At 42.5% G+C, this 26273-nt stretch overlaps 2 protein-coding genes and 1 pseudogene across 2 annotated transcripts in view; 1 reads left to right on the top strand and 2 right to left on the bottom strand.

The window, feature by feature from the left end:
• Positions 1-755: 755 nt before the first annotated feature.
• On the bottom strand, positions 756-4383 carry LOC146490902 (uncharacterized). Its single transcript, XM_085152623.1, has 3 exons — positions 4114-4383; positions 1913-1958; positions 756-1759 (listed from the first exon to the last, which is right to left on the bottom strand). Exons 1-3 carry the CDS (start codon positions 4264-4266, stop codon positions 1380-1382), a joined length of 579 nt encoding a protein of 192 aa, XP_085008749.1. The 5' UTR covers positions 4267-4383; the 3' UTR covers positions 756-1379.
• A 1476-nt stretch (positions 4384-5859) lies between these two features.
• fam20b (FAM20B glycosaminoglycan xylosylkinase) overlaps positions 5860-26273 on the bottom strand; it is a 34269-nt gene continuing 13855 nt past the window's right edge. Inside the window, exons 6-9 of the mRNA XM_085152619.1 lie at positions 16849-17020; positions 12970-13161; positions 10109-10168; positions 5860-10024 (exon numbers count right to left, since the gene is read on the bottom strand). Coding sequence (XP_085008745.1) covers positions 9793-10024; positions 10109-10168; positions 12970-13161; positions 16849-17020 — 656 coding nt within the window. The 3' untranslated portion in view covers positions 5860-9792. The remainder of the gene's footprint in view (positions 10025-10108; positions 10169-12969; positions 13162-16848; positions 17021-26273) is intronic.
• LOC146490901 (uncharacterized) lies at positions 18970-21251 on the top strand (annotated as a pseudogene).

Genomic DNA, 26273 nt, shown 5'->3' with positions numbered 1-26273 from the left:
ACAATATGATGAACTTCAGTCAACACTTGGTCTGTGCTTTATGCATAATTTAAACACACACACACGCGCACACCCACGCACACACACAAATCCAAGGACTGTGCACACTGCAAGTGCATATACAATCGAAAAGTCCCATTACATTCATCTCCTCTCTGGTCTTTACTCTGAGAGGTCTGTGTGCCAGTGTAACTGCAGCATCATATAGCCTGATAAGTAATAATGCAGGACCACAAGCACAGAGTAGATTGGACAATGTCTAACAGCATGTAGGCAAAAAAGAGCCACAAAGAAGGTTCTCCTGCATGTTTCTGCTGGTATTATGACAGAAAATCCAACATAAAAATATGTGAGGAATGGTTTTTTTTGGCACACAGAAAGTTCACAGACTCAGATCGGAGCTACACAGGAGACAAATGCACCATAACAAATACATTCATTTGGTACAACAAACATTTATGTAAAAAAAATAATAATAATAATAACAATAACAACAACAATAATAATAAAGTACTGGATATTATAGGATACATATATGTAAAACTAGGGTACACCTGAGAAGTGCAGAAACTTCATAACCCATTAACAAGCAGAGGCCTGTGAACAGGCCGGGACAGGGTTTGTTTTGGATAACATGTAGCTGCATATTCAGCCTTAACAAAACTGATACCAATTATATTTAATGTAAACCTTTAAAAGTCAGTCATCATTAAGCATTTAAGTCAGTCTCTGATTTCAGCGTTTAAAATGTTTGAGTAAGCTGAATAACTTTGGTTTTGGATGCTGAAAAAGTCACTTTTTGGCACCAGGAAATGGAGATAAGCACGAGGAGTTTAAAAGAAAAAAGGAAAAACAATCATTATTCGGTTTGTTTTCTGAATCAAACCATCAATGGTAAAAAAATAAAAATAAATAAATAAATGGAGGATAAATCAATAAGAAAAATAACAGTCAGTTACAGCCTCAATCCGAATGGTTTAAGAATGGCAATCAGTGTGGTCTTTGTGCATAAAAAATTATGCTTATTCAAGAAGTCAAATACACTTTCTTTTTTTGTTCTTTTGTTCTTTTGTTTTTTCTTCTTTTTTTTTTTTTTTTTAGCTATTTTGTGTTAACGAAAACAGATTGTGTCACCACCAAAATCCACCAAGTTGCTCGTGCTCGGGCTGCGCGCACACTGTCCAGATTTCACTGCAACCCTGGCTGAGGTGATTAAAGAAAACAAAAAGAGACTCTGTCAACACAACTCGTGTCATCAGCGTGAATCAGGCTTAGTGTGTCTGTTGTCACTTGGCAGATGAGCACAGCTCAGTGTCGAGTTTTCTTTTCATGCCAGCCAGTTCTGGTTTTGGTCTTCTGAAGGCACGTCTTGGCCCTCATCAGAATTCACACCTTCCCCCCAGCAGATAGCTTAGGCCCACGGTCACATTCAAGAGCTTGAAACCTTTTGCGCCGTTCAAGTCCAGACTAGACTTCGTGTTTGCCCTGAGATAGACTACGCTCTGGTGCCCCCTGCAGACATCTAACGCATCTGAAACGGTCAGTGTGACGTTACTGACAACAGTATCATCCATCTTCAGCTGCAGTATCCCTGTTTGCACCATACCACTTGTAGACGACAACGACTTGTAGCACAAATCCATATACCAAATGTAGGGCCCCTTGCATGTGATGTCGATCTTATGTTTATCCGTATTTAGATCCATTTTGTACTTGCTTGCAATTTCCTGAAACTCCAGTGTGATATTTCCAAAGGGGACTGAAAAATGAAAATACAATGTGAGACAAAGAGTGCAGCATTTTTTTTAAGGTGAAAGCACGCTTTTTACTTGATATGACTTTCTGTAGTCTTTTTCAGTATTTCTGTGGGTGGGAAGATCAGAGCAGAAACTAAAGGTTTTATTTTTCTCACCTGTCATAGGTTCAAACTCTATGTGCACAGTCGTGTCAGTTGACGTCTGCTGAGGAAAGAAAAAATGCAAAGATTAGAGGCTTATTGGGTTTCTAGATTTTCTTCGTTGTTCTTATTGCTCTGTGTGTGTTTTGTTTTGTGTTTTTTCTTTGTAAAGGTCACACAGCTCTGTTTTGCAATTTCTTGATGTTTCACTCTGGGAAGCACAAACTTGCTTGATACAGCGGTTAAGTGATGCGGTGTGAAAATAGACAGGCTGACAGAAACTAGGGAAAGTCTCACAGCAGCTTGATTAAAAACAGTAGTGAGAGTAGCATCTCAAGAATAAACAAGATGCCCTAAAAGTAGAACAAATGTTAGTCACTAATACAATCATCATTATACAGTAACCGTGCAGCTATTTCTATGCAGATTGTCAGTCATCCGGGTCAAAGAATATCTGGAGAGCCTCAAAAAGTGCGCCTATTCAGCTTGTCTCTCGGTTTAGCTTCGTCTTTTTTCCTTTTTTTATGTCACTAATAAAGCTGTTTTCTCAAGCAAATCTCTGAAAGCCTTATGTTACTGTAGAATTTAAAATTAAAACTGAAAATCAAAAGTTAAACGCGGATCTTTAAGACACTACGCTACATCCAGAATCAGCTTTTTGGGATTTTCTGGATGACTGTTCACGCCTCAAGGCATCGCTGTGATAACAAGCAACAGCGGACCTACTGCACCAAATCAATCCACCTCTAATTCAATAATCTGGAATTTTGATAGCCCTGCGACACACTGGCGACCTGTCCAGGGCGTTCCCGCCTCTCGCCCTATGACAGCTGCGATAGACTCCAGACCCCCGAGACGCTGAATTGGACAAGCGGGAAAGAATGGATGGATGGAATAGTAACACGCATCTCTCTCAAAGAGGAAAGCCGCAGACGCTTAAAATATAGTATCCACCTTATTGAGTTGAAACAGCATGACTTGATGCAGAGCCACGTGAAACATTAGGTTATTTACTTTACACGTTTTATCAGCACATTTGAACACAACTTTTCTCTGTTTTAGCTGGTTTGATCAACTTTATGAAAAAAAAACCCAGTCAGAGATAAGACGATGCCACGACGGCGGTTATCAACTTTCTCTGTTATAAGTCAGGCTTTCTGCTTCAGCCTCTGCTGCGCATTAAGGGGGCGTCTGATGCGTCATTTCACTCTTCTTCCGTTCAAAATTGACGGAACGAGTTCCGCCTACTTAAGTAGGAGATTTGATCAAATGATGTGATAAAAAATGAATAAATATTATGTTTTTTTTGTTTTGTTTTGTTTTTTGTTTTTTGTTTTTTGTTTTTGTTTGTTTGCTTGCTTTAGTGGCAAAATGTGCTGAAAACAAGGGATCGATCATGCAGAAAATCGCTTATCTGGTGAACTGATGAGCTCATATATCTGCTGTTATCGCCCGCCACCGCTTAGTTTAATGTGACAGCTGCACATAAGGGTGAGAAGTGTTAGACCCGATGCATTTGAACATCACAGGGCATCTGTGTTCTCAGATGTCACGCTGTAGTGTACTCTAAATAGGCTTCAGTTTTGCGGGCAGATCAAAGACAAATTAATATTATCGGGTACAAATAGCCTAAAAAAAATAGTCTGAGCAGTTTTTGAATCTGTGCTGTACCACCTACATTTCCAGCTGTGATTACCTAATGCAACCAGTTACTTGCGCGGATAAAGGAAACTTAGCGAAAGTCTTAAGTTATCTTAACTCATCTCGCTCCGTATAGCTCACTCAGACACAAAGGGAAACTTAAGATAGCAACAGGAGCTTTTATAGTTACTTTACAAACCTGATAGGACATTGTAGTTGTAACTCTTATATTTTAATCGTAGTTTGACAGTTTGTTTCTGCAGTCTCCTTTCCCTTCTGAGAACATGCAGTCCCCACACTATTTTAAGACATATTAATCATATTGAAATAACAATAGTATAATAATAGTATCAAGCTTTCAAAAAGAGTCCCAGAGCTAGAAAACGTCTGGATGAACAGAGCTGCTTATAATATTAACTTTAAGTTGATAGATAAAAGTGCATTAAGGAGTTTTACTCGGTATTGAAATGCAGGTGTTTAAAAAAATCATCCAAAGTGTTCTTAAAGACAAACCAAGTGTGCGCATCCTTGCCCACGAGCTCTCCACTTAACCTCTCCACTCACAGCGTACTCACATCCTTCGGGAAGTCCAAGTAAAGGAAAAGAGTGGCTATCAGGCAGGCGGCCACGACCACGTTCTGCACGGCGACCACCACCGCGAGTGTCCCTGTGCGCTTTCTCCGGTGGATCACACGACCTCCCTCAGCATCCATCATCCCCTGTTCCATCAGTGCTCTGAGCTCCCTGCAGGAGCTCAGCGAGGCTTTAAACGCGAGTGGGCAAGTGCAAAGGAGGGGAGTGACTGGAAGGAAATCGCTCACGGTCTTAACTTTATTGTGTCTGAGATCGTGTGGGTGGGGGGGTTGCAGCGCGCTCGTGCCAAGTACACGCTGGGGATAGACGCACACGCGCACACGCTCACAAAGTGAGAGAGAAGCAGGAGCGAAACCAGCGCACCGTGAGCTGATTGGCTGTCAGTGTGCCGATTTGCGCCACGACGCTTGCGATCTTCTAACACAAAACGAGCCGAGTGAATCCTCCCACATTGTGTGCGCTTCAATCAATGTTCCCATAATATTCATCAGGGGGTTCTGAGAGATTTGAGCACGCTGAGGAAGAAAGAAAAAACATTGTTTCTGGGAAACGAGTGATGCAGTAATCTGGTGTCAGTGATAACACACCTGATTAAACTAAATAAAGTAAAAAGATATTTTATTCCGCGTCTGTTTCGGGTCTCCCAGACTTAACTAATGAGCAGAGAAAGGATAGAAACGGCTGCTGCCACCTCTCAGTTCAATTTAAATCTAGTTTATTGCTCTACGTGTGAGCAGACAATGGATGATGAAGCTAACAAAGCTTTTAACGGTTTTTTGGTTTTTTGTTATTTTGGGCGAAAGTGTGGGTTTTACTTTGAAATTGACGGAGACACATGTGTGCCTACCCTACCAAATTTACAAATTTATCTTTGCAAGTCCTACATTTTTACAAATTGCTACACAAATATTACGATTATTATTATTTTCCTAACTAACCCTGTGCACTGGTCTCCCTTTGCTGTGTCTGACGTGCGTGTAATTTCCAATATCGTCCTGAAAAAGTAAAGATTTGATTATGGCCTTATGGAAAAAAACAAAACAATGAACAATGCTATTTTTGGTGTATTTGGTATTGTCCATCTCTCTGAGGCCTATATGATCGAGCACTATTTGAAACACCGAAAGCAGACGAACAGTCTCAATTAGGTTAAATTAGAAGTGGCAGCACTTTGGGGTATTCGGAAAAGTGGTGTGGACGGAGATCCTCAGCATCCTTATCACTGACTTTTGAGATCCACATTAAAGAATTGAATAGTAATGGTACTGGTTATTATATAGCATTTTTCTATTCTCCTCGAGCATTCAAAGTGCTTTATTACAGCATTTAATAAAATTCACACACGCACCTTTTTCAACATCTAAGCGCTTTCTATCTAACATTCATAAATATGAATGCATCACAGAGCAACTTGGGGTTCAGTATATGGCCCATGGATACTTTGGGATGTAGATTGGAGCAGTCAGGGGTCGAACCGCCAATCTGCCAATAAGTAAATAAACTATTTATCATCCTCCCCAAATGAGAAGACTGATGAAGAAGCTGATGAATTTGGCATAAAGATTGAGAGAAATGGGAAACATAGCTTGGCGGTGGCCAAGCTATGTGTGTGTGTGTGTGTGTGTGTGTGTGTGTGTGTGTGTGTGTGTGTGTGTGTGTGTGTGTGTGTGTGTGTGTGTGTGTGTGTGTGTGTGTGTACCTTGGCCTCTACAGTGAGGGTATCTTGTAGCTCTTCAGTGCTGAGATGGTTCAGAGTTCAATAGTCTACCAAGAAGTAAAGTTATTGTTAATTAATACAAAATCTTAATACTGTCATTAGCGTTTCCTTCCTGATTGGTGTTGGTTTCAGTGACAATAACAATGGCCTTATTTGTAGAGCACAGCTTTCATGAAAAGGATGTGAATCATATGCCATGGCATTTACTAAACTGATCACTAGCAGTTGTTAGAGCGGTAACTTTCTCGCCATCATCGCCGTATATTTGGATGAATGATGTTGAATCAGTTTCGCACAGATGCATGAACAGTTTCTGAAACACAATAAATGTGTCAAAGCGGGACAACAGAGTATATTGGTTTGCCCTTTGTCACTCTTCTTTAACTTTTTAAGTCTATAAACACTAGGCTCTGCACTTTTTCTATTTAAAATGCCTCCACCTCAACCTATCCGCAGCATCCTCTTCTGCCACTCCAACACTCTACGTGCCCTGCTTCACTACATCCATAAATCTTCTTTTGGAAATCTCATTTATTGTGATCCACATGTTTGATTATTGCCAGGATTTTACACCAGATGGACTTTTTCTTGATGCAACCCTTCCTATTTATCTGGGATTGGGACTGGCATTAGGGGTAACTGGCGTGTGATCTCTCCGGTTGCTGGGTTAAAGCAGTGTGCAGCAGTTATTTTAAAAGAATGCGCCCCTACAAAGGGTAGCTATTGCTACTTCTGAAACTATTATTGTGGTGTTGAAGTCTTAAAATAGCATATACCCTTTCATTGAGAAGGGTTTTTTTTGTTATGTTGAATTGATCTAAATCAATGATAGAAAAATGCTATTATTCCCATTCTCAGGCTGCTCTGGGGTCATTTTAATCCAGAAAGTCACTAAGCACATCCAGTGGATTTATCATCTTTGGACAACCACTCAACCTGTTTCTGTGTTTTCAGCCTTAGCACTAAGTTAATCTGACAGCCAGTGATTGCCACACATTTACAAGAGTGGCATCGATCAGCTCAACAAACTCTAAACTTCAAATGGCAAAATATTCTGACGAGAATACAAACTACTTAAAATGTAAAAAGAAAAATCAATGAATTCTTCCTTGCACTAAAAGTACACATCGACTTTTATGTGAAGCTTGAAGATGAGTCAAAATGCAGCGCATTTACTTCAATGTATGTCGATTTACCGCAAACTAGCCGGTGCGCAGTGTGCCTGGAGACCCCAAAGGTTTGGAGCCTACTTGATAGCCCACCACCTCATCGTGTTGCTTCTACTGTTGTTTCCCCACAAAGTCATTCGTTTAGTTTGACTTCAAACTGTTGTGGTTTCCTTGCAAAATATCCTATGTCGCTAACCCCGCTGCCTCATTCAAAGAGTAATGTACAGTGTGCTTGTGGTACTTACAGTGACTCAGCTCTCACACTTTGCAGCTTTATCTTCATCTCCTACACATTTGGGTTTTGATATTCCTGTAATAGGTGTTGGGACTTCTGAAATGTTTGTGACATTCAGTGCCAAGTTTGCACTGAGAATCCGTAAAATTACTAGATTATCCTAGGGGGACATCTAGTGTCAGCTGTCATGAGTTCTAGGACTATTTATTGTACATTTGTTCACATTACGTTCACTGTAGGCACAGGTGACGCAACAAGCAGGAGAATAACTGAGCAGATGAGAGAAGTGAAAATTCAGGCTGCCTCGGGAAACTCGAGCTGCTCCTGTGTTAGAGCACGCTCTGTATCTCTGACATGACATGACCTGACATGCCCCAACATGATAAACATTGTGGTTTTCATGAAGTTTCAATGTTTTGGTATATGTCCCAAGTAAAACACCTGCTTAGCATAAACGAAACAGGTGTCCTATATCATCTGACTTGTCGCACACACAAACACGGAAGATGCTGGATGTGACAGCAAGATGAGAAGGCAGCTGACGGTGAACACCTGCCTGTGGGAAAGGGGGGGACCTGCCACATGGTTTCACAATGAAGCGTCCGCCCTTGTGGGTACAGAAAGCACAACAAAACCAGACCAATCAAGGGTTTAAGACGACACACTTGTAGACATTGTACCACCGCTGCCAGGACTAACAAAGATGAGGTAAATGTCAAGTGATAACTATAAGTAACAGCGGTGAAAGATGATCTGTAACAGAAGCATATGTGCACATGGGGAAATCCATAACCAAAAGAACTGCGGCGACACGCATCAGATTCAGTAGGATGAGGGCTTTTTTTCTTTGTTGGACAAGCTGGGTATTTCGAGTTCAGCTCTCAGAAGGATGAGAAAAGCTCATGAAGAGCAGTGCGATCATCAGAAGCCTACACACATCCTTTTACATCCCCCACCCTGGAACATTTCTTCTGAAAGAAAAAGCAAACAGAGATTAAATGCTTTCTTGCGTGTATATAAGGTGAAAAGTTGAAAGCAAAAGCACAAGTCAGACATGTCACCTGCTCTTAAAGTCTTGACAGCATCAGAGGATCACAGAATAAAGGGGGATGGATGGTACTCACTTCTCACAGATGTGCTAACCACAACTGAAAATACCCCCCCACACACACTTAAATCATTAAAATACCCCCCTCTCTCCCCTCGATGTGTGCAAACTGCACTTGCTCTATAAAACCCAATATCTGTTAAAATCTAGGGCCACCATAAGTGAAACCAGCCTTTAATCAAAGCTATGGCACATAAATCAGACAGTGTGACACAAACTGTTTTTTTTTGACTAATATGGAACTGCTGCCTTAAATTTGAACTACATTTAGGACATGAGAGGTGATTCAAATTTGAACAATTCAAAACAATCGTTTACAGAAAGTGAGATGAGGCAACACGAAAAACAAAACTAGTTATAATAAACTGAATGTTGGTGTGTTCCAGATATGACCTGTGACATATTTCAGGTCAAATCTGACTAAAAACAAATATCCAAACTAGTAAGACTAAAGTGAAAGTCCCTTCCACACATCTGACCACAGGATTTGAACTTTCAAGTACTGAACACAGAGAAGAAAGTTGGCCTGAGAGAAATCGGAATTAAATAGACAATAGTTTATTGTTAAAGATGAACAAACACACACACACACACCCACACACGCCTGACCTCTGCATCATGATCCTTCGAGTCGGGCATGTCAGTAGCTTTCTTATTTGTGACACAATGTGGCAGTTATTCATCTACACACACGCGTACCCCTGGACACAAACACACAGCTTTAACATCCTTTAATTTATAATCCACAAATTTATATTCTTTTGTCTCATAATTCTACATCACTAGTTACTTAATTATGTACACAGAATTGAGTCAGTTCTCTATTTCTTCGAGTTAATTTTCAATTCGAGGAAAGGGAGAAAAACAAATCAACTCAAAAAAATATTTTTTTTAAATTTCCTGTCATTTCTACAGAAAAAAACATTTTCAGTTTCCTGGACTGTAAACTCCAAACTGCTTGAACCGACAACAACTCACAACAGGCTCAATTTAACATTTCCTCCTCCTTTCTCGAATATGTTCATCTCCATCCTTTCTCCTTAGCCGACTGTCAAGGAGAAGCGTGACCAGGAGAGAGGATTTGGCACAAGGCATGAGTGTCATCTAAACCAGTAGTAATAGAAGAAGCGGTCCTTACAGCAGATCACATCCTGTAGTGCACAACAGTCCTGAGAGAAAGTTTAAATGGTTAACGGTGACGCAGTTTCAACTCTTTGAATCCCATGATTTTGCACCTTTTAGAGAATCACTCGAGTGCAAGTGGTCAGCATTAAAAAGAAGGGAAACGCGGGGAGAAACATTTATTCCACCCTGTCACTTTGCTGTCCCTTCTTTAAACACCAGAGCTGATCTGTTTGGTCACTCGTCTCCCTCCAGGTCCAGGCTGGAAAGTCTTGGCTTTTTTCCCCTCCCTTTCTCCTTTCCTTCCTTTTAAGGATGTGGTAGGTTCATTCGGTCCTCTATTAGGGTGTTATCAGGGCCCTGTGCCTCCATGCACTGCTTTATGGTTGCTATAACTCCAGATAGACGCCTATCCAGGGCTGCAAGGTGTGGTTCAGTTAGGACTGGTTGAATGGGATCAAATGCCAGAGCCTGTCGCATGGCTGAGCTCAGAGCTCCACTTCGCAGCAGGTTTAATCTATTCCACGTGGACACACGAACCCTACCGAGAAAGGGACAGACACTTCAGTAGAAAAAAACATAATCTGGTAAACAGGAAATTGTATTTGGCAATTCTCCGACTTACATGCAGCACTGGTAGAGTGGTGCAAGAATGCTTCGCTCGTCCAGAGCTGGGTTCCCGAAGCTGCACAAGGACATAAAAGAAAAATTACGAAAGATTAAAAAAAAACCCAACATAAAGCACTTGAAGCACACACACGCACACACACACCTCAACTGAATTTGCTAGAATAGCAGTTTCCCTGTTTCTGAAGAGCTCCTGAGGAGTTATTAAATTCTCGGATAATCTAAAACCCGTAAAGCTTTCCAAACTAGAGTCTGGATCTGATTCCAGCCATGTCCAAAACTAGCATGACCTTCAACAAACAGCAGCTGTATATTTTATATCTTTACATACAGTTAAATCATGTATTACAAGATCTAACTGTGTATCCCATTGTGAAAACTCTCCTGGCAATGTGGCTAAATGCATTTATTCCTATTCACACAACCTTTAAGACTGAGAGTGTCAGGCTCTTAAGCCCTTTTCTAATTAAATTTGATTGTAATACATACAGTAACACAGTAATGTGAAAATAAATGTACACAGTTTTTTCAGTTCCAAGGTTTTATATACCAGGACATAATAAACAAAATCATCTGGTCTTTAAAAAGTTCTAAAATTATTTAAATAACAAACTCAGATGAACAACAACACTTGACATATTACACTGTGTCATCATTTATGCGACAAAAACTAGGGCGGAATGCAGAAGCATTGTGTGTCTTATTGAATTAAGAGAAATTATGAGGGCAAGTAGACTGCTAGTCAAATGCACTTAATTAGCTGATCATCAGTGACTGTGAACACCTACAAAAAAACCCAAGTTTTTTTGTTTTCAGGTCTGGAGCATTTAGGTGTGTGATGCCAAGGAGGAAAGACATCAAGAATGATTTGAGGAGAAATTGTTGCTTCCTGACAATCTGCAAACAATTTGAAACCCATCATTCTGCACTGAGAAAGATTCACAAGTGGGAAATGTAATTTTTCATTTCAAGTTTATTTATATATCTCCAGTTTGCCACAGCATGTGTCGTGAGGGATTTTACACTGTGAGGTAAAGATGCTACAGTATAAGAGAAAAACCTTAAAAAAGGAAAAACTCCACTTTAACAGGAAGAAACCTCCAGCAGAACCAGGCTCAGGGAGAAGCTACCATCTGCTGCAACTGGTTGCAGCTGATCATTGGAAAGAAAAAAAAGATCAAAGGGAACCAGGACAAAATACTTAACAAAATATGTGTTTCAGAAACAGGGGTGGGTGTCGCAGCACACTGCAAACAACACAAGTGTTACATCTCATAATCTACAGTGTGTTACATGTAAATTTAACTTAATGAGATATTTGCCCATGATGCACAAAACCATGTTTGTTGAAAATCAAGCATAGCATATGAGAACAAACACCTCATAGCAACTGACAGCACAGTGTTGGAGGGGTAATGACAGGAAATGGGGAACTAGCAGCAACTGGTATACAAAGGAGTTCATGCTTGACTCAAAGTATTGTAGAGTCAAAGGTGAAGCCATCCGTCCAACAGCGAAACGCTTGGCCTAAACTGGGTCATGCAACACAACGAGCAGAACAGCAGCAACTCTGCAACACAGTGGCCGAAAAGTCAAAGAATCAGGGTGTTGCAGTAACCAAAAAATCCAGACCTCTAACTGAAAGGGCAGTTGGGCATAAATGAATGCATTTAAACCTCAATAAACTCAGTCAATGTGATAAGCAAGTGGGCTCAAATTCCTGCACGATGAGGTGAGAGGCTGATAAAGTCATACAGAAAACTACTTGCTGTTAGAAGTGGTTCTACCAGCTAATGAATGATGGTGAGTTTTTTAAACACGGTTTCTGGACTTTAGCTTAGCTTTTATGATACAATTAAATAAATAAATAGATAAATAAATGAATGAATGAAAGAAAAAATAAATGGCACGCTGTAATATGCCATGTGTTGTTGAAAGAAGGTGTAGTTTGTTTTGATCATGTTGGTAAGAACTAAAATGAATTCCACACTTAGCCTTACCAATGCTAGTCAGCTATATGACAGAGAGCAAGAATCCATTGCTTCCAGCTTAATCTGAAAGAGCTCTAATAAAAATCCAAGAATTGGGCCATTATTGGCCTGCAAAGAGTACCAGCTGCAGGGTATTTTCACTGCATAGAAAATATAGATTATACTCTTCATTAAAAAAAGGAAAGACAAGAAATTACTCAGCACTTCTATTGGTATACATTATTCCCAGTAAAAGGTTTGTTTCTTACCACACTTAACCTCATCCTGCCAATACTGAAAAATGCTGCTTAGAAATTTTCCACTGCTGGGTTTTGATCAGCAAAAACAAAAATAACTTCAAAGACGGGTTAACATCTCAAAGTCCTCACTTCATGGAAGTGGGTGTTCTTCATGAGTCAGTTATAAAGTAGCTTCAATAGTGATAAGTGAATTCTTGTAATAAAAAAAGAAATAAAATAAAATAAAAGACGAGCACCGGAAAATGACAAAAAAAACAAACAAACCAAAACAACAACCTGAAAATGAAAATGTAATTATTAGTCTGAAAAATATTCAGACTATTGTTATGAACAGAGTGCAGAATTTTCCAGTAAGTCCGTGACACTGATTTATTTCAAAAGTTATTGTTTCTGACAGAATTAGCTGCAATTTTACACAAGATTTCTGGTTAAACTTGGAGTTTTTCTTTACTGGATGGACAGTATTTCCACTTAAGTTTAGAAATGGTTAAGTAATTCTAGCCAGTAAGAAAAAGTAAACATTCATCTGAGGAGGGAAAGTCCCATTTTGGATTCCCGTTTTCATGAAGAGCACCCCCCCTCCCCCCCACTAACTATCAAAAACAACAAACAAAAAAACCACAGCTCACCTCTTGGCGTTGTCAAGAAGGATAAGCATGCTGGCACCTCCATCATCCTGGAAACTTTCGTAGTGATGACGATCAGCATTTCCAATAAGGTAATCAAAAATCGCCGTGTCAATGACATCTAGCAGCCTTGGCCCTGCATCATATGGGGGCATTTTCTTCACTGCCTCACAGTAGCTTTCATCATACTCCCATCTGAAAAATAAACACACGTTCAAATCGTCTGAAGTAAGATTTTCGCACATCACCATATTGTCAAACAGGGAGCGTGCATAACCACGCCCCTCACACAGGAAAAGAAAAGAAAAACCACTTCAGGTCATTTCAGGGTTTTAGAAAGCAGGTAAAATGTAGCCAGAGTTATTAAAAAGTGAAAAGATCCTAAAAATAAGATCAGGTTGCTTCTCTTACTGCTGTTCATCTGCTCACTAATACGGCAGCGCCAGACGTTCTCTGGTAAAGTGAAACATTTAACAACACTTACACTTAAGAAAATGCACGCGTCAAAGTGTAGAGTTAATTTGCGGAAATGCAATCAAACTTCTGGTATTGATGGCAACACCATCCCTTATTTTCAGTGGCCTTCACACAATATTATGAGACCAGTGAAAATAGAATAGAATAATCCTTTAATTGTCCCACAAGGGGAAATTTGGTTGTAACAGCAGCCAAAAAGACACATTTACAAACAAACAGTACACAGGACACTGAACAGAAACATACACAATTTTTCTTACATATTTACATTAAGGACAATGGTTACAAGTGACCTATCATAATGAAAGCCAACTCCCTTGTTTTGGTTCCCTTTGGTCAATGACTCTCAAAATGTGGGGATGCCCCCATGAGTGGAGCAAAAGCGACTCATCGAGGGCACGGATGACCATGGTGTGAAAAAAGGAGAGTGAAACCAAGCTTTATAATTTCCTTCAATATACGACAGTCATGCGTTGTTACTGGCATGTGGAACTTTATTTCACTAAAAGTTCCACATGCCAAAAGTTCCACATCCAAGTTGGATCCTCTTTTATTGTTAATAATTGACAAAAAAGGGCAGTGCAATTTTGTTTCATGGTAAGATACAGTAGTTGAAGTGGAGAAATTTCTAGCAAGTCTGTAGCACTGATTTAATTTTCAGGTTAATGTTTCCATCAGAATTTGTTGCAAATTTCATACAACTGCAAGTTAAACTGAAAAACTGAAAACGGTTCCCCACTTCAATCTGGAAAACCCCACTGGTGTGGAATAAAGCTGCTGCAGGTGGGATATGAGTGACCACTGGGTGGAAAAACTGACAACTGACAACAAACTGACAAACTAAGTCAAATGAATATGATTTTTCTTTTGAAAGTGCAACTAAACAGTTTTCAAATGTAATCATTCTGAACTTTACATCACTAGAACTCAACTAGCATTTTTTATTTTTGGGGGATAAGGATAAAATGTGGTTGGGATCCAATGGATGGCATGCCAGAAGACGTTTGAGGACCATTCTTCCCATTTGACATCGCATTGTCAATATTACAGTAGTAGAATAAACTGAGATAAACTGAAACAGGAGGAATAATGGGTCTAACTTGAATTTAGCAACAAAACACAGATACAGTGCAGTGTAAAATTCTTGAGTGAACCCTCATTTCTTTTTACTTGAGTTTGAAAAGGCTACAAACTACAAGCTGAACGACTGTTGTGTCCACTCTGCACAGAAGACAACTTAGAATATCAAACTGGTTCTTTGCTATTTTTAGACACTTTGTTGCTAGCAGCCTGTCATCATGTCTTTCTTTGACAATAAATGTGAAAGAAAACACAGTTTGACAGCATGAAACAGTATTTATTCACCACCAAGGTGAAGCGAATACCCCAAAACTTGGCATCTCTCTGCAAGGTGTGTAAAGCATTGCAAAAAAATTCAGAAAACTGGACATGTGGAGGACCAAGTCCAGGAAAAACCTGATGCAAGACCTTAAGAGATGGAAAATGGTAAGTGGACTGGCTCTTATATAGCACTTTTCTACTCTACCTGAGCACTTAAAGCGCTCAGAGATGCATCTGAAATTTCAGTTGATATGTCTACTGTTCATTGAAGCCCCAAGCAGCCATTCTCATGGAAGGGACGACAAAGAGAAGTATACAAAATCACACAAGACCTGGACAGAAAATAAGTGGCAACAAGTCTGGCAGAGTGACGAATTACATTTTTGGCCAATGTCTCATATGTAAAACTTGATGGATTTACGAGCAGACATATACAATCGTATTTTAATCCACCACGCAATACTCTCTGGAATGTGTCTGTCTGGCAATAGCTATGCAAAAATAATCATCTTGAAAGAGAACAGGACAAATAGCATCAAACGTCCAAAGAATAGCTTTGAATGTCCTTCAAGAAGCCTGGAGAACTATTCAGGAAGACTGCTTAAAGAAACTGACTTTCAAGGTCATTAGAACTGTACAAATTGTGTTTGTGTGTGTGTGTGTGTGTGTGTGTGTGCGCGCGCGCGCGCAAAAGCTCAAGACTTTTGCACATGAGTATAAGGCTGCTAAGTGTGAAGAATAGATCACATAGCTAATCTTCTGATCCAGCTGTATGGTGATCTAACGGCAGGATGACACTGATCAGTTGCGTTTAGCATCATAATTAGCTTGCTGATGTAATCTACTCTGACTGTAGAAATCCTGTGTGCTGTATTTAGAGTTAATAAACATTTATGAGCAAAAATAATACTTACTTATCAACTAGTCTAATTTTCCCCTACAGTTCTCCATACAGAGGTTCAAAAATACCAAGTGCTTTCATTGCCAGTTGAAGCTTGTTCACTCATTTTTTCACACCAGATTAAGTACACCAAAGCTCTGGAGTTGAGCTTGTTTTTGGTATCATTTTGCTGGGTGAAGGTCCAAAAAGAGATAAGCAAAATGTGAAGGAAGCCATCATTAGGTTGAAAAGTTAAAATAAATTTCTGTCTATTCTAGAGCAAAAATGTGTGGTAAAATCATTGTACAAGTTTACAAACAATGATCATAAACAAGTGATTAATGAAAGCACTGCTCACCAACACCAAAAAGCCTTAGAAAAAACAGAAAACAACTAAAATGCACAACTGCAGAATTTTTTCCTTTTGTTAAGAAAACCCCCCAGTCAAGAACACTCTCGAGGAGGCAGGCGTATCATTGTTAAAGTCTTCAATCAAGAGATGCTTTCATGAATGGAAACACTGAGGGTTTACGAGAAAGTGTAAACAACTGATTATACTCTACATTTTGCCAGCACAGCTCTGAAAAAACAAAAAAACAAAAACATTTTAAAAACAATCTTTGGATAGATGAAACCAAGTTTAACTTGTACCAGAAAAATGGGAAGATAAAAGTATGGAGAAGGAAAAGAACAGCTCATGATACAAAACTATCACATCATCTGTCGAACATGGTGGAGGCATGTAATGGTATGGGCATGCGTGACCCCTAGTGTTAATTGATGATGTGACTGCTGAGAGCAATAGCAGGATAAATTTGGAAGTGTGCAAAGCTATACTCTCTGCCCAGAGTCTGCTAATTGTTCCAAAACTAGTTAAATAACACGTCCCAGGACAAACAAATAATGATGCAAACATACTGGAAAAGCAGTGTTTCTCAAATCAAAGAAATTTGATATTCCTCAATGGCCAAATCTGTCACCTGATTTCATGCAACACATCCTGCTTTTTAGTAACTGAAGACATAATTGAAGGCAGATAGACTCACAAACAAGCAGCGACTGAACATTTTACTATTTAATATGTTGGCAGCAAAAACAACATCGAAATACAAGAATGAATTCAAGTCAGGATTTCCCCTAACTGTAAAAACCGCTGCTTTTTGGGACTCACGCTTGACACCCACCTTGCCAGTTTCCCCTCTCTGTATGTGCGTCCCCAAGGGTGTCTGTGTTTCTGCAGTGGCCAGACATCTGGCAGCCAAAGGGTTAATGACCCCTCCATGATTTCCCCCTCTGCACATGCTGGCTCGCTCTCCCGACAGTAGTAACACTTCCCATAGAAACATGTATTATTGCCTGGGGACACAGGGAAAAAAATCAGCTTGGCATCAGTGACACAAGAGATGCAAACAAAGAGGTAAAAACTAGCACAATGGTGGAAGGAGGGTGGGTGGGGGACAAAATGCTTAGGTTAATTGGGTTAGTTCTTATGAAGTGTGAGCACGCACACACAGATTAATCAAACAACCTTATCCTGTGCTTTCAGATACAAAGACCTCAGTGACATTTGACAAAGCAGTTTTGCTTAGGGCCAAACCATCAAAACATCCCTGAAACTGCAGTGCCAGCACCTTCAGGCACTAAAAATAAGTGAAACAGGGTATCGCTGCTAAGATCTCATACAGATCATGACCCCAAAGTTCCAAATATAACAATGAGACCAAACACTTTTTGTTTTTAACTGGAAAAAGATGCGCTGATGTGCAGTCTCGCCTTGAATTCAGTGGTTATAACAAAAGTATTGCTTTAGAATTTTTTTAATTAACTGGACAGACAAACATTATTTTTATATAAAGATTGTTTTTATTATTTGGAAAAAAAATCCATTGCACTCAGTGTAAGTCTAAAACCCATGGACATCAACAAATGCTGTTTCTCATGCCTTGAGATGCTCAGTGAAGTTTTTACTGCAGCTTCCTCAGATGCTGCTGGCTGTTGGTCTCTCTGGATTTATCTTCATCAACTGAAAATAATGCACTATTGGGGTGGTATCAAGTGACTAATCTGACCATTGCACCTGTTTCTTTGTCATAAACTGTTGGGTTGCTCTGTTTTGTTTTGTAGCATTTATCTGGATCTGAGCAGAGAGTATAAACCTGTATACTTCAAATGTCGTCTTACTGCTTCTATCACCACCCTCATGAATAAAGATTTGTTGTCTGGATCCATACATGCAAACATGCGTGCTCTTTCTGTAACATTGCTATGTTTGACGAATGGTATAGTATACTTTCAATTATTTGAAGATTTACCTAAAGGCAGAGAGATCCACAAACAAGCAGATAGATCTTTTCAGATGTTTTCTGGCCAAGTTTAATCTGATCTGTCCTTCTTTTTATTGAGCATCAAAGGAGATTTTTCTTAACCAAGGAAATCGTGTCCTTATCCACTTCAATTCAAGTCTTCTGTGGTTTTCGAGCCTTTTGCTAGTTGCTAGCTGGCTAGTACATTCTTCCTTTTGTGAACATAGGAATGGCCAAATCAACAATCAGTTAACATTTTTTGATATCTTCATGATAGCAGAAATTTCGTTGGGCTGCAGACAATCCCAGAAAGAAAGATACCAAATGCCAATTCAACAACAACTACTAGAATCAACTCCAGACCTTTTATCAGTCGCATTTGTAGTAGATCTCACATGGCCATGAAACGGTTTTTCAGTCAACTGTCCAATTACTTTTAAGCCTCTGAAAATGGGGACCTGAGCAGTTAATGCAGTACTTTGTTAACTGCTTGAATTAAAGTAAAAAAAAAATCACATCTTGTTATCTCTTTCTGATCCTGGCGGAGGTTTCTTCCTGTTAAAAAGGAGGGTTTTTTCCCCTACTGTCGAACCTCTGTTTTCTTTGTATTATTGGTGGGTTTTTACCTTACAAAATACAGGCAACAGTTGTTGTGACTTGGCACTATATAAATAAAAATGAAAATTGAATATATCATGAATGTAAACATAGGAAGCCTGCAAGCCAGAAAAGGCTTACTACCTCAACCCACTGGATGGGATGCATAATGAAAAAAAGTAACAAAAGAAACATCATGGAGGTGTACTGATGTCTTTCTTTGTGATGACAGTATACTGAATGAATGTAGAAAGAAAATTACAGGCATGTTCTGTAAAATCTCTTAACCTGTTCTTACCCATTTTATAAACAGACAATTCAATAAATGTATAAGATTTCATAATATAGCTGTGCTTTTTTCAGTACAAAAAAAAATAAACAAAATGTGTTGTTCTTTTTCTAACTTCGCTCGGTGTTTCACTATGGGAATCGCCTCGGCGTGACCAACTACGGAAGCTCCAATAACACCACGTCTGTCTATGACAGACCTGTCAAGCCATGGTCAGGGCTCCGCCCCCTCATTCTAACACGGCCGACCAGCTCCTCCTAACTCATTCTCGCTTTCTTCCCATGAAAAACTACTTTGAGCTCCCTCAGCGCATCCAGGCTAACTTGATTAGCTGCTTAACAGTTCTCAGGCGTCCCATGTAGGAGTATGTCGCCGAACGCAGTCTTTCCGGTTCCAGTTTGGATCCAGTTTCGAAGTCCTTCGAAAGAAGTGTACTTAGAGTTACACTGTGGAACAGCAACCGCGTCAGGCGAGCTGTCCCAGCGGTTCCTGGTTTTAGTTAGCGAGGTAGCCAATGTTGTGTGACTCGGGCTAACGCGTTACGGCGAGCTGTTTGTTCAGTATCCGGCTAGCATTAACTTGTTAGCAGACCACGAACCACATTAGCGTCTCACTAGCATTAGCTTGTTGGTCGACCTAGGGTTCGGTTAGCATTAAGTTGCTAACAATATTGGCTAGCGGAGTGCAGCTAACGTGTCACGACGAGCTGACTCCCGCGGCGACTAGCTCGGATTTAACACCCGCTGCTAGTCCTAGCTACTTACAGGCTAACGTGTCGAGACGAGCCTGGTGTAGCCTAGTCTCACCCCTTTCCGCTAACCATGTCTATGGCTCCTAGTCCTGCCAAAAGGTCGGAGCCGAAGGCCAAAGAAGCTGCATCTCGCCCGTGCCCCGCATCATGCGGTGCCACCATCTCGGGCAGGGATGTGCATCCAATGTGCATCGTCTGTATGGGTGCCAAGCATGCTCAGGCTTCACTGGCGGACCCTCAGGGATGCCCATACTGTGCTTTGATGCCAGAGAAAGTCCTGGAAAGGAGGCTGAGAGTAGCAGTAACGAACAGTCAGGACCCCTGCCTGTCGGCTGCTACTGCTACGAGCAATATCCGTCATCCGCGAGCCTCCACAAGCTGGGCGGACATGATGGAAGAAGAGTCCCCGCTCATGCCCCCATCATTCAAGGACCTCCTCGATCAAAACGTGGGCGAGCCGGGTGGCAAGGATGCGGAGGGCGAGGACGCGGAGGGCGAGGACGCGGAGGGCGATGCCGACTCCGACCTCCTCGACCTGGAGGACATGGATGAGGAACAGGAGGATGACTCTACCTTTCCTCACCAGCAGTCCAGGCCACCGAGGGGGGCTGAAGTTGCACCCCCGGTGGACAGCAATTTGTACGAGGTCTGCAAATGGGCAGCTGTCAAGCTATGCATCCCATGGCCAGCCGCCCAGGATGCCGAAGGGGCAGAACGCGACCTGTAAGACGGCAAATGGCTCCCACCAACCTTGCCACCACCGAAGCAGCTTCTGCCAGCAGTCCTGGCCTGCATGAAAGAAATGAGTCGCTATTGGTCAAGCCCTTTTAAAAGCAAGCTTCCGACCAAGGGCTGCTCTAAGCTTGAGATCCAGGGGATGGGTGAACTGGGGCTGACCGGACCCCCAGCAGTGGAGCCTTCAGTGGCGTATCACCTTCACCCTAACTGCAGGGCAATCTCAGCTTCTTCTAGCATTTCTTTGCCCAACAAGATAGATCGCCTCACAGCATCCATTTATCAAAGGATGTACAAATATGCTGCCAGTCAGTATGCTTGCTTAATGCACTGCTATCAGCATATCAGGCAGAAATTCTGGAAGACATGGGCCGTCAGCTTGACTCGGGTTCCCCGAACCCAGCCCTCTGGGATGAAATCGTGGTTAATGATCTCATTCTTCGCTCCTCCAGGGGAGCAGTCCAAGGGTGTGGCCGCGTTATGGGCCTTGCAGTCTCGGGTGAGAGAGCCTTGTGGCTAAACCTGTCAGGCCTAGGTGATGCTCAGAAGGCTGAGGTCATGGATGTAGCCTATGACCCAACCAAGGGTCTCTTTGACCCAGCCCTGAAGAGAATGAGAGAAACAAGCACCCACAGAAAGCAGGAGGGAGAAGCATTCAACCTCTGCTTACCCAGAAAACCTAACTCTCAGCCCCAGCAGGTGCCAAGAGCTGGCTTTGCAGCAACAGCAGCAGCAGCTGTGAGAGGGAGACAGAGTAGGGTCAGAATGCAGAGAGGAGCAGGAGGCCAGCAGGGTGCCCACCAGGCCATGGTAGAGAACCAAAGACCTTGGGGCAAGCATTCCTTTGCAGCAGCTGCTGCAAAGAACAAGCCGTCACACCCCGGAGAGGGGAAAAAGAAGCAGTCAGCCTAGCACACCTGCAACATTCTGTGTCACCCCTCTCTTCTCCCCCAAAGAGAAGGAAGGTGTTAGAAGGGGTAACCAAATCACTCCAAGGTTCAGGGTCTCCGGAAGTTTCCAGTTCACCAGGAGCACCCTCTCAGTCGCCTCCTCCAGTTCAGGGAGGACAGACTTGTGGACAAATGGCACAGTGTCACCAAGCACTCCGTCTGTGTCACCAAGCACTGCCCAGAGTCACCAGACACTTCACTGTGGTTTGGGGGTAACAAAAGAAATAAAATGTGCATTTCTGCAGCCAGGCAGGTGGCCAAGGGTAGAATGTCCCCCCAGTTTCAAAATAAAAACAAAATAAAATCACTGCCATTTGTCTTTGTTCCCTGCGGGGGGAGCTCACGCTCTTCCCGAGGGGGAGAGCCCCAACTCCTTCCGGGAGACAGGTGTGACGTCACGCTACTGCGTCTTTAGAGGCCCGCTCGCGGCGCGGCTGGAGCGATGGCACGCATGCGCAGTTCATCCCTGGGTCTTGTCAACCATTTCCCATGGTTACAGACTACAGTTTGCGGTAAAACCACCGAGATTCGGCAGAGTGTTAGCTTCTGTGGCCAGTGGCGATTCAGCGAATGTGCTGGAGGAGGAAATATCCTAACTGTTACACAAACAGGCGATCAGAGCGGTTCCGAGTGAAGAAGCTCAGCAGGGCTTTTACTCCCGCTATTTCCTCATCCCGAAAAAGGACGGAACGTCGCTCCGTCCTATTCTGGATCTGCGTGTGTTAAACAAGCATTTGAGAAAGTACACATTCAGAATGCTCACACACAAGACGCTTTGTCGCTCAATTCACACAGGCGATTGGTTTATTACAATCGACCTATCAGACGCATATTTTCACATCGCCATTTATCCTCCACACAGGAAATATCTCGGGTTCGCTTATCAGAGCATAGCATACGAGTTTTAAACTATCCCATTCGGGCTATCCTTAGCCCCAAGTGTGTTCAGCAAATGTGTGGAGGCAGTGCTGTCTCCGTTAAGGAACAGCGGCATCAGAATATTCTCTTACATAGACGATTATCTAATATGCTCACGATCGCGGGGGCAGGCGATCAAAGACTCCGAGGTGGTAGTGAATCACCTCACGGAGCTTGGGTTCACAATCAACCTGGAAAAGAGCCACTTGGATCCCGCACAGTTTACAGAGTATCTGGGGCTCCGAATAGACTCCATCTCTTATCGTATCGCACTTTCAGAGCGGAGGATCGCATCCTTCACTCACTGTCTTTCCCGTTTTCAGCTGGGGAAAGTCGTGCGGTTCCGACTCTGTCTCCGCCTCCTCGGCCTCTGTGATATCGGTGGTACATTTGGGGCTTCTTATGATGAGAGATTTTCAGCGGTGGGTCGCTTCTCTGCAGCTGCACCTTCGCCGACATCTCAGTCGTGGTGTAAAAATAATGCAGCCGTGTATCGCGGCTCTCTGGCCTTGGAGGAGCCGACAGCTCTCGTTGCGGGGGTACCTCTCGGGGCAGTATCATCCAGGGTGACGCTGACCACAGATGCATCCCTGTCAGGTTGGGGTCCAACTATGATGTGCAGAGCAGTGAATGGCTTTTGGTCACAGAGACTCGCTCTGAATCACATAAATGTGCTGGAGCTCCGCGCGGTGCTCCTAGCCTTATGGCATTTTCTGCCGTATCTCCGGGGACAACATAGTTTAGTGAAATCAGACAACTCCACTGTAGTTGCTCATATCAACCGCCAGGGCGGCACCCGTTCCCGGCAGCTACACAGGTTAGCCAGGGGTCCCTTTGTTTTTCTCCCTGTCAGACGCAGATGCGCCACTGCCAAATCTGCTTCACCCACAGGTGGTGGAGCAGATTTGGCAGAGATACGGCAGGGCTGCTGCATACTCTGCTGTATGCTTTCCCTCCCCTCAGCCTGATCTCCCCAACACTGATCAGAGTGAAGGATCAGGGGCTGTCACTGATTTTAATAGCTCCACGGTGGCCATCTAAACACTGGATAGCAGAAATCATCCAGCTTCTGGTGGACGAGCCATGGCCACTCCCCATCCACAGGGACCTTCTGTCTCAGGCGCAGGGGGAGATATACCATCCCCATCCAGAACAGGTTGCTCTCTGGGCCTGGCTCGTGAAAGGTGGAATTTGAAGGCAGCAGGCATGCCTCCGAAGGTTATTGAAACCATTCAGAATGCCAGAGCCTCCTCCACTCGTTCCATTTACAGCAGTAAATGGCGTGTTTTTGAAGAGTGGTGCCATGAAGCAGATTATCCCTTTTCAGTGTTCAGTGGTGGAGCTGTTGTGTTTTCTTCAAGACTTGCTGGACAAAAGGAGAGCTTTTTCCACCATAAAGGTCTATTTAGCAGCTATTTCAGCCTGCCACGTGGGGTTTGGTGATAAACCTGCCGGTCAGCACCCCTTTGTATGTCGCTTCATGAGAGGGACGCGTCGAACACTCCCAGTTTCTAGACCACTGGTTCCTTTAGGGGATCTGTCAGTCGTTTTAGACGCCCTCTCCCACCACCCCTTTGAGCCTATTGGGGCAGTGGGGTTGAAGTTTCTCTCTTAAAACCACTCTGCTGTTGGCTCTAACCACAGCCAAGCGAGTTAGTGAATTACAGGCTCTGTCTATTCACCCCTCTTGTCTACAGCTGGCCCCGGGACTCACTAAAGCACGCCTGAGGCCTAACCCAGCCTTTGTCCCTAAAGTGTTGGAAACGTCATACAGGTGCTCTACAGTAGAGCTCCTAGCTTTTCACCCCCCCTCCATTCTCTTCAGAGAGGGAGCAGAGGCTGAACACTTTGTGCCCTGTGCGGGCCTTGGGGACTTATGTTGACAGAACAGCTGGATTCAGGAAGTCAGATCAGCTGTTTGTTTCCTGGGCCTCCCCTCACAAGGGCAGGCCCGTATCACGCCAGAGGCTAGATTGTAGAGGCCATAGCTCTGGCTTATAGCTGTAAGGGCTCACGGCCCCCCCCGCGGGACTCCGAGCTCATCCGTGGCCACATCCTGGGCTTTGTTCAGAGGTGTATCAGTCCAGGATATTTGTGCGGCAGCAAGCTGGACTACGCCGCACACGTTTGTCCGGTTTTATCGGCTGGATGTTGCACAGTCATCCCTGGCTCAGGCAGTGCTGGATTCTGGTGCCTCAGATTCGACCTGAGATCCTGGAGTAGTACTGGAGAATAGCTTTGGGAGCTGGCGCAATCCGGGAGTGGGCCATATCTCCCATAGTGAAACACCGAGCGAAGTTAGAAAAAAAACGTTGGGTTACTTAACGTAATCCCTGGTTCTTTGATAACAGAGTGAGGTGTTTCACCAACACTTCCCACCTTGCTTAGGCACGGAAAGAAATCTGCTTGGAATGAGTTAGGAGGAGCTGGTCGGCCGTGTTAGAATGAGGGGGCGGAGTCCTGAGCACGGCTCGACAAGTCTGTCATAGACAGACGTGGTGTCATTGGAGCTTCCGTAGTTGGTCACGCCGAGGCGATTCCCATAGTGAAACACCTCACTCTGTTATCAAAGAACCAGGGATTACGTTAACACTTTTCCAGTTACTTTGTAATGATTTTACTAGTCCAGTCCACTTGATCTAGAGCAGCGATCCCCAACCCCCAGGCCACAGACCAGTACCAGGCCGCAAGAGTTGAGGCTCGGTTGTGGGTACTGGTACTGGTTTTATTTTGTTGCATTTATCCGCGACACCTTAAAGGCCGGTCCGTGAAAATATTGTTGGGGCATGTTAAAAATTGTGGGACTCTGCAGAAAATGCTAGACACAGGCTGTCAGTAGTCTACAAACCACTGTTAGGTAGTTCTTAGGAAAAGTGAAAGAAATGAAAGTGAACTGCATAGAACATGCATTCCCACAGCACGCACAGATTCATAAATAGATAACCACTTGAACTTTATTCTGTGGTTTCAAATGTAATGACCTTTCAAATATTCACACCAATGTCATGTATTAGTGGCATACTTTTCTTAATCATTTCAAAACCCTAATTTACACTCAAATGAAATACAGGGAATCCATTTTCACTTTTAAAACTAGAAAAACATACTGATTAATTTCTGCTGGGTATCTAACATGCCAGTCATAAAATAAATTTCTGCAGAAATTCAAAGAGATACCAATAAGACTGCAGAGCACTTTAAAATAGTCATTTCAGTCTACCAAAGCGGTAAAGCTGTTGGTCTTAGAGTCTGGTATTAGTAAGTTCTGAATTTTAAATTTTATTTAAACTACCATTGAAAGTAGATTAAGGGGGCTTACAAGCCACCTATAAGCTAGTTTCTTATCCTCCTGACCCAAAGCTGATCTTGCGGTGCAGCACAGAAAATCTACAGTTTACACAGGTTTACCAAAACTGGACAGAAGATTGCCCGAAGATTAAGACTGCCATGTTGCCTGATCTGATTTGTGCTGCAATTGTGGATGGTGGAGGTGTTAAAAAAGATGAAATTTAAAACAAAACAAAACATAGACAAAACTTACATGCTACCCAAGTATGCTACCATAAGATAACGAGGCATGTCACAAAGCTCAAATAATCTTAAACTGGCTGCTTCAACATGATATTGAGTTCACTGTACTTGGCTTCCACATAGGGCTGTGCGATATGACCAAAATCTCATATCACGATATAAGACATCTATCGTCCCGATAACGATATAAATCTAAATTTTCTGTACATTCTGAGAATCGCAGGCAGCTCGACTTGCGTAAAGTGTTTCCAGCTGGGCGTCATGTACCTGGAGTCGAGTGTTTTAACCAAAGCATGAAACTATACATTTTTAGACATAAGTTGTAACGGCCGTCGCTTTCTTTGTGAGTATTTATTACACGGCGTGCTGCGGGGAAAAGCCTGTTCTAATGTTTGAGTCTAAGGTTTATTTTTTTTCACCTGGCGGCTCTTTTTTGCTTCTCATCTGTAAGTACTCTGCATACTCTTTTACGTGATTACGTTTATTTTGAAAAGTCTCAACAGGATCTTGAGCTTTATTGTGAAAGGTTTATGTG

Source organism: Neolamprologus multifasciatus, chromosome 23 (assembly GCF_963576455.1).
Source record: "Neolamprologus multifasciatus chromosome 23, fNeoMul1.2, whole genome shotgun sequence".
In the NCBI taxonomy this organism is placed as follows: Eukaryota; Metazoa; Chordata; class Actinopteri; order Cichliformes; family Cichlidae; genus Neolamprologus; species Neolamprologus multifasciatus.
Note: the sequence above shows the minus strand (reverse complement) of the source record. Positions and strands in the feature narration are given on the sequence as shown.

Bases quoted from the DNA above. Each gene is read 5' to 3' on its own strand.
- LOC146490902 (XM_085152623.1), bottom strand. From the start codon at position 4,266: ATGGAACAGGGGATGATGGATGCTGAGGGAGGTCGTGTGATCCACCGG. The intron at 1,959-4,113 runs GTGAGTACGCTG...TTTCCTCAGCAG, and splicing joins ACTTGGACTTCCCGAAGGAT to ACGTCAACTGACACGACTGT. The intron at 1,760-1,912 runs GTGAGAAAAATA...TTCATTTTTCAG, and splicing joins AGAGTTTGAACCTATGACAG to TCCCCTTTGGAAATATCACA.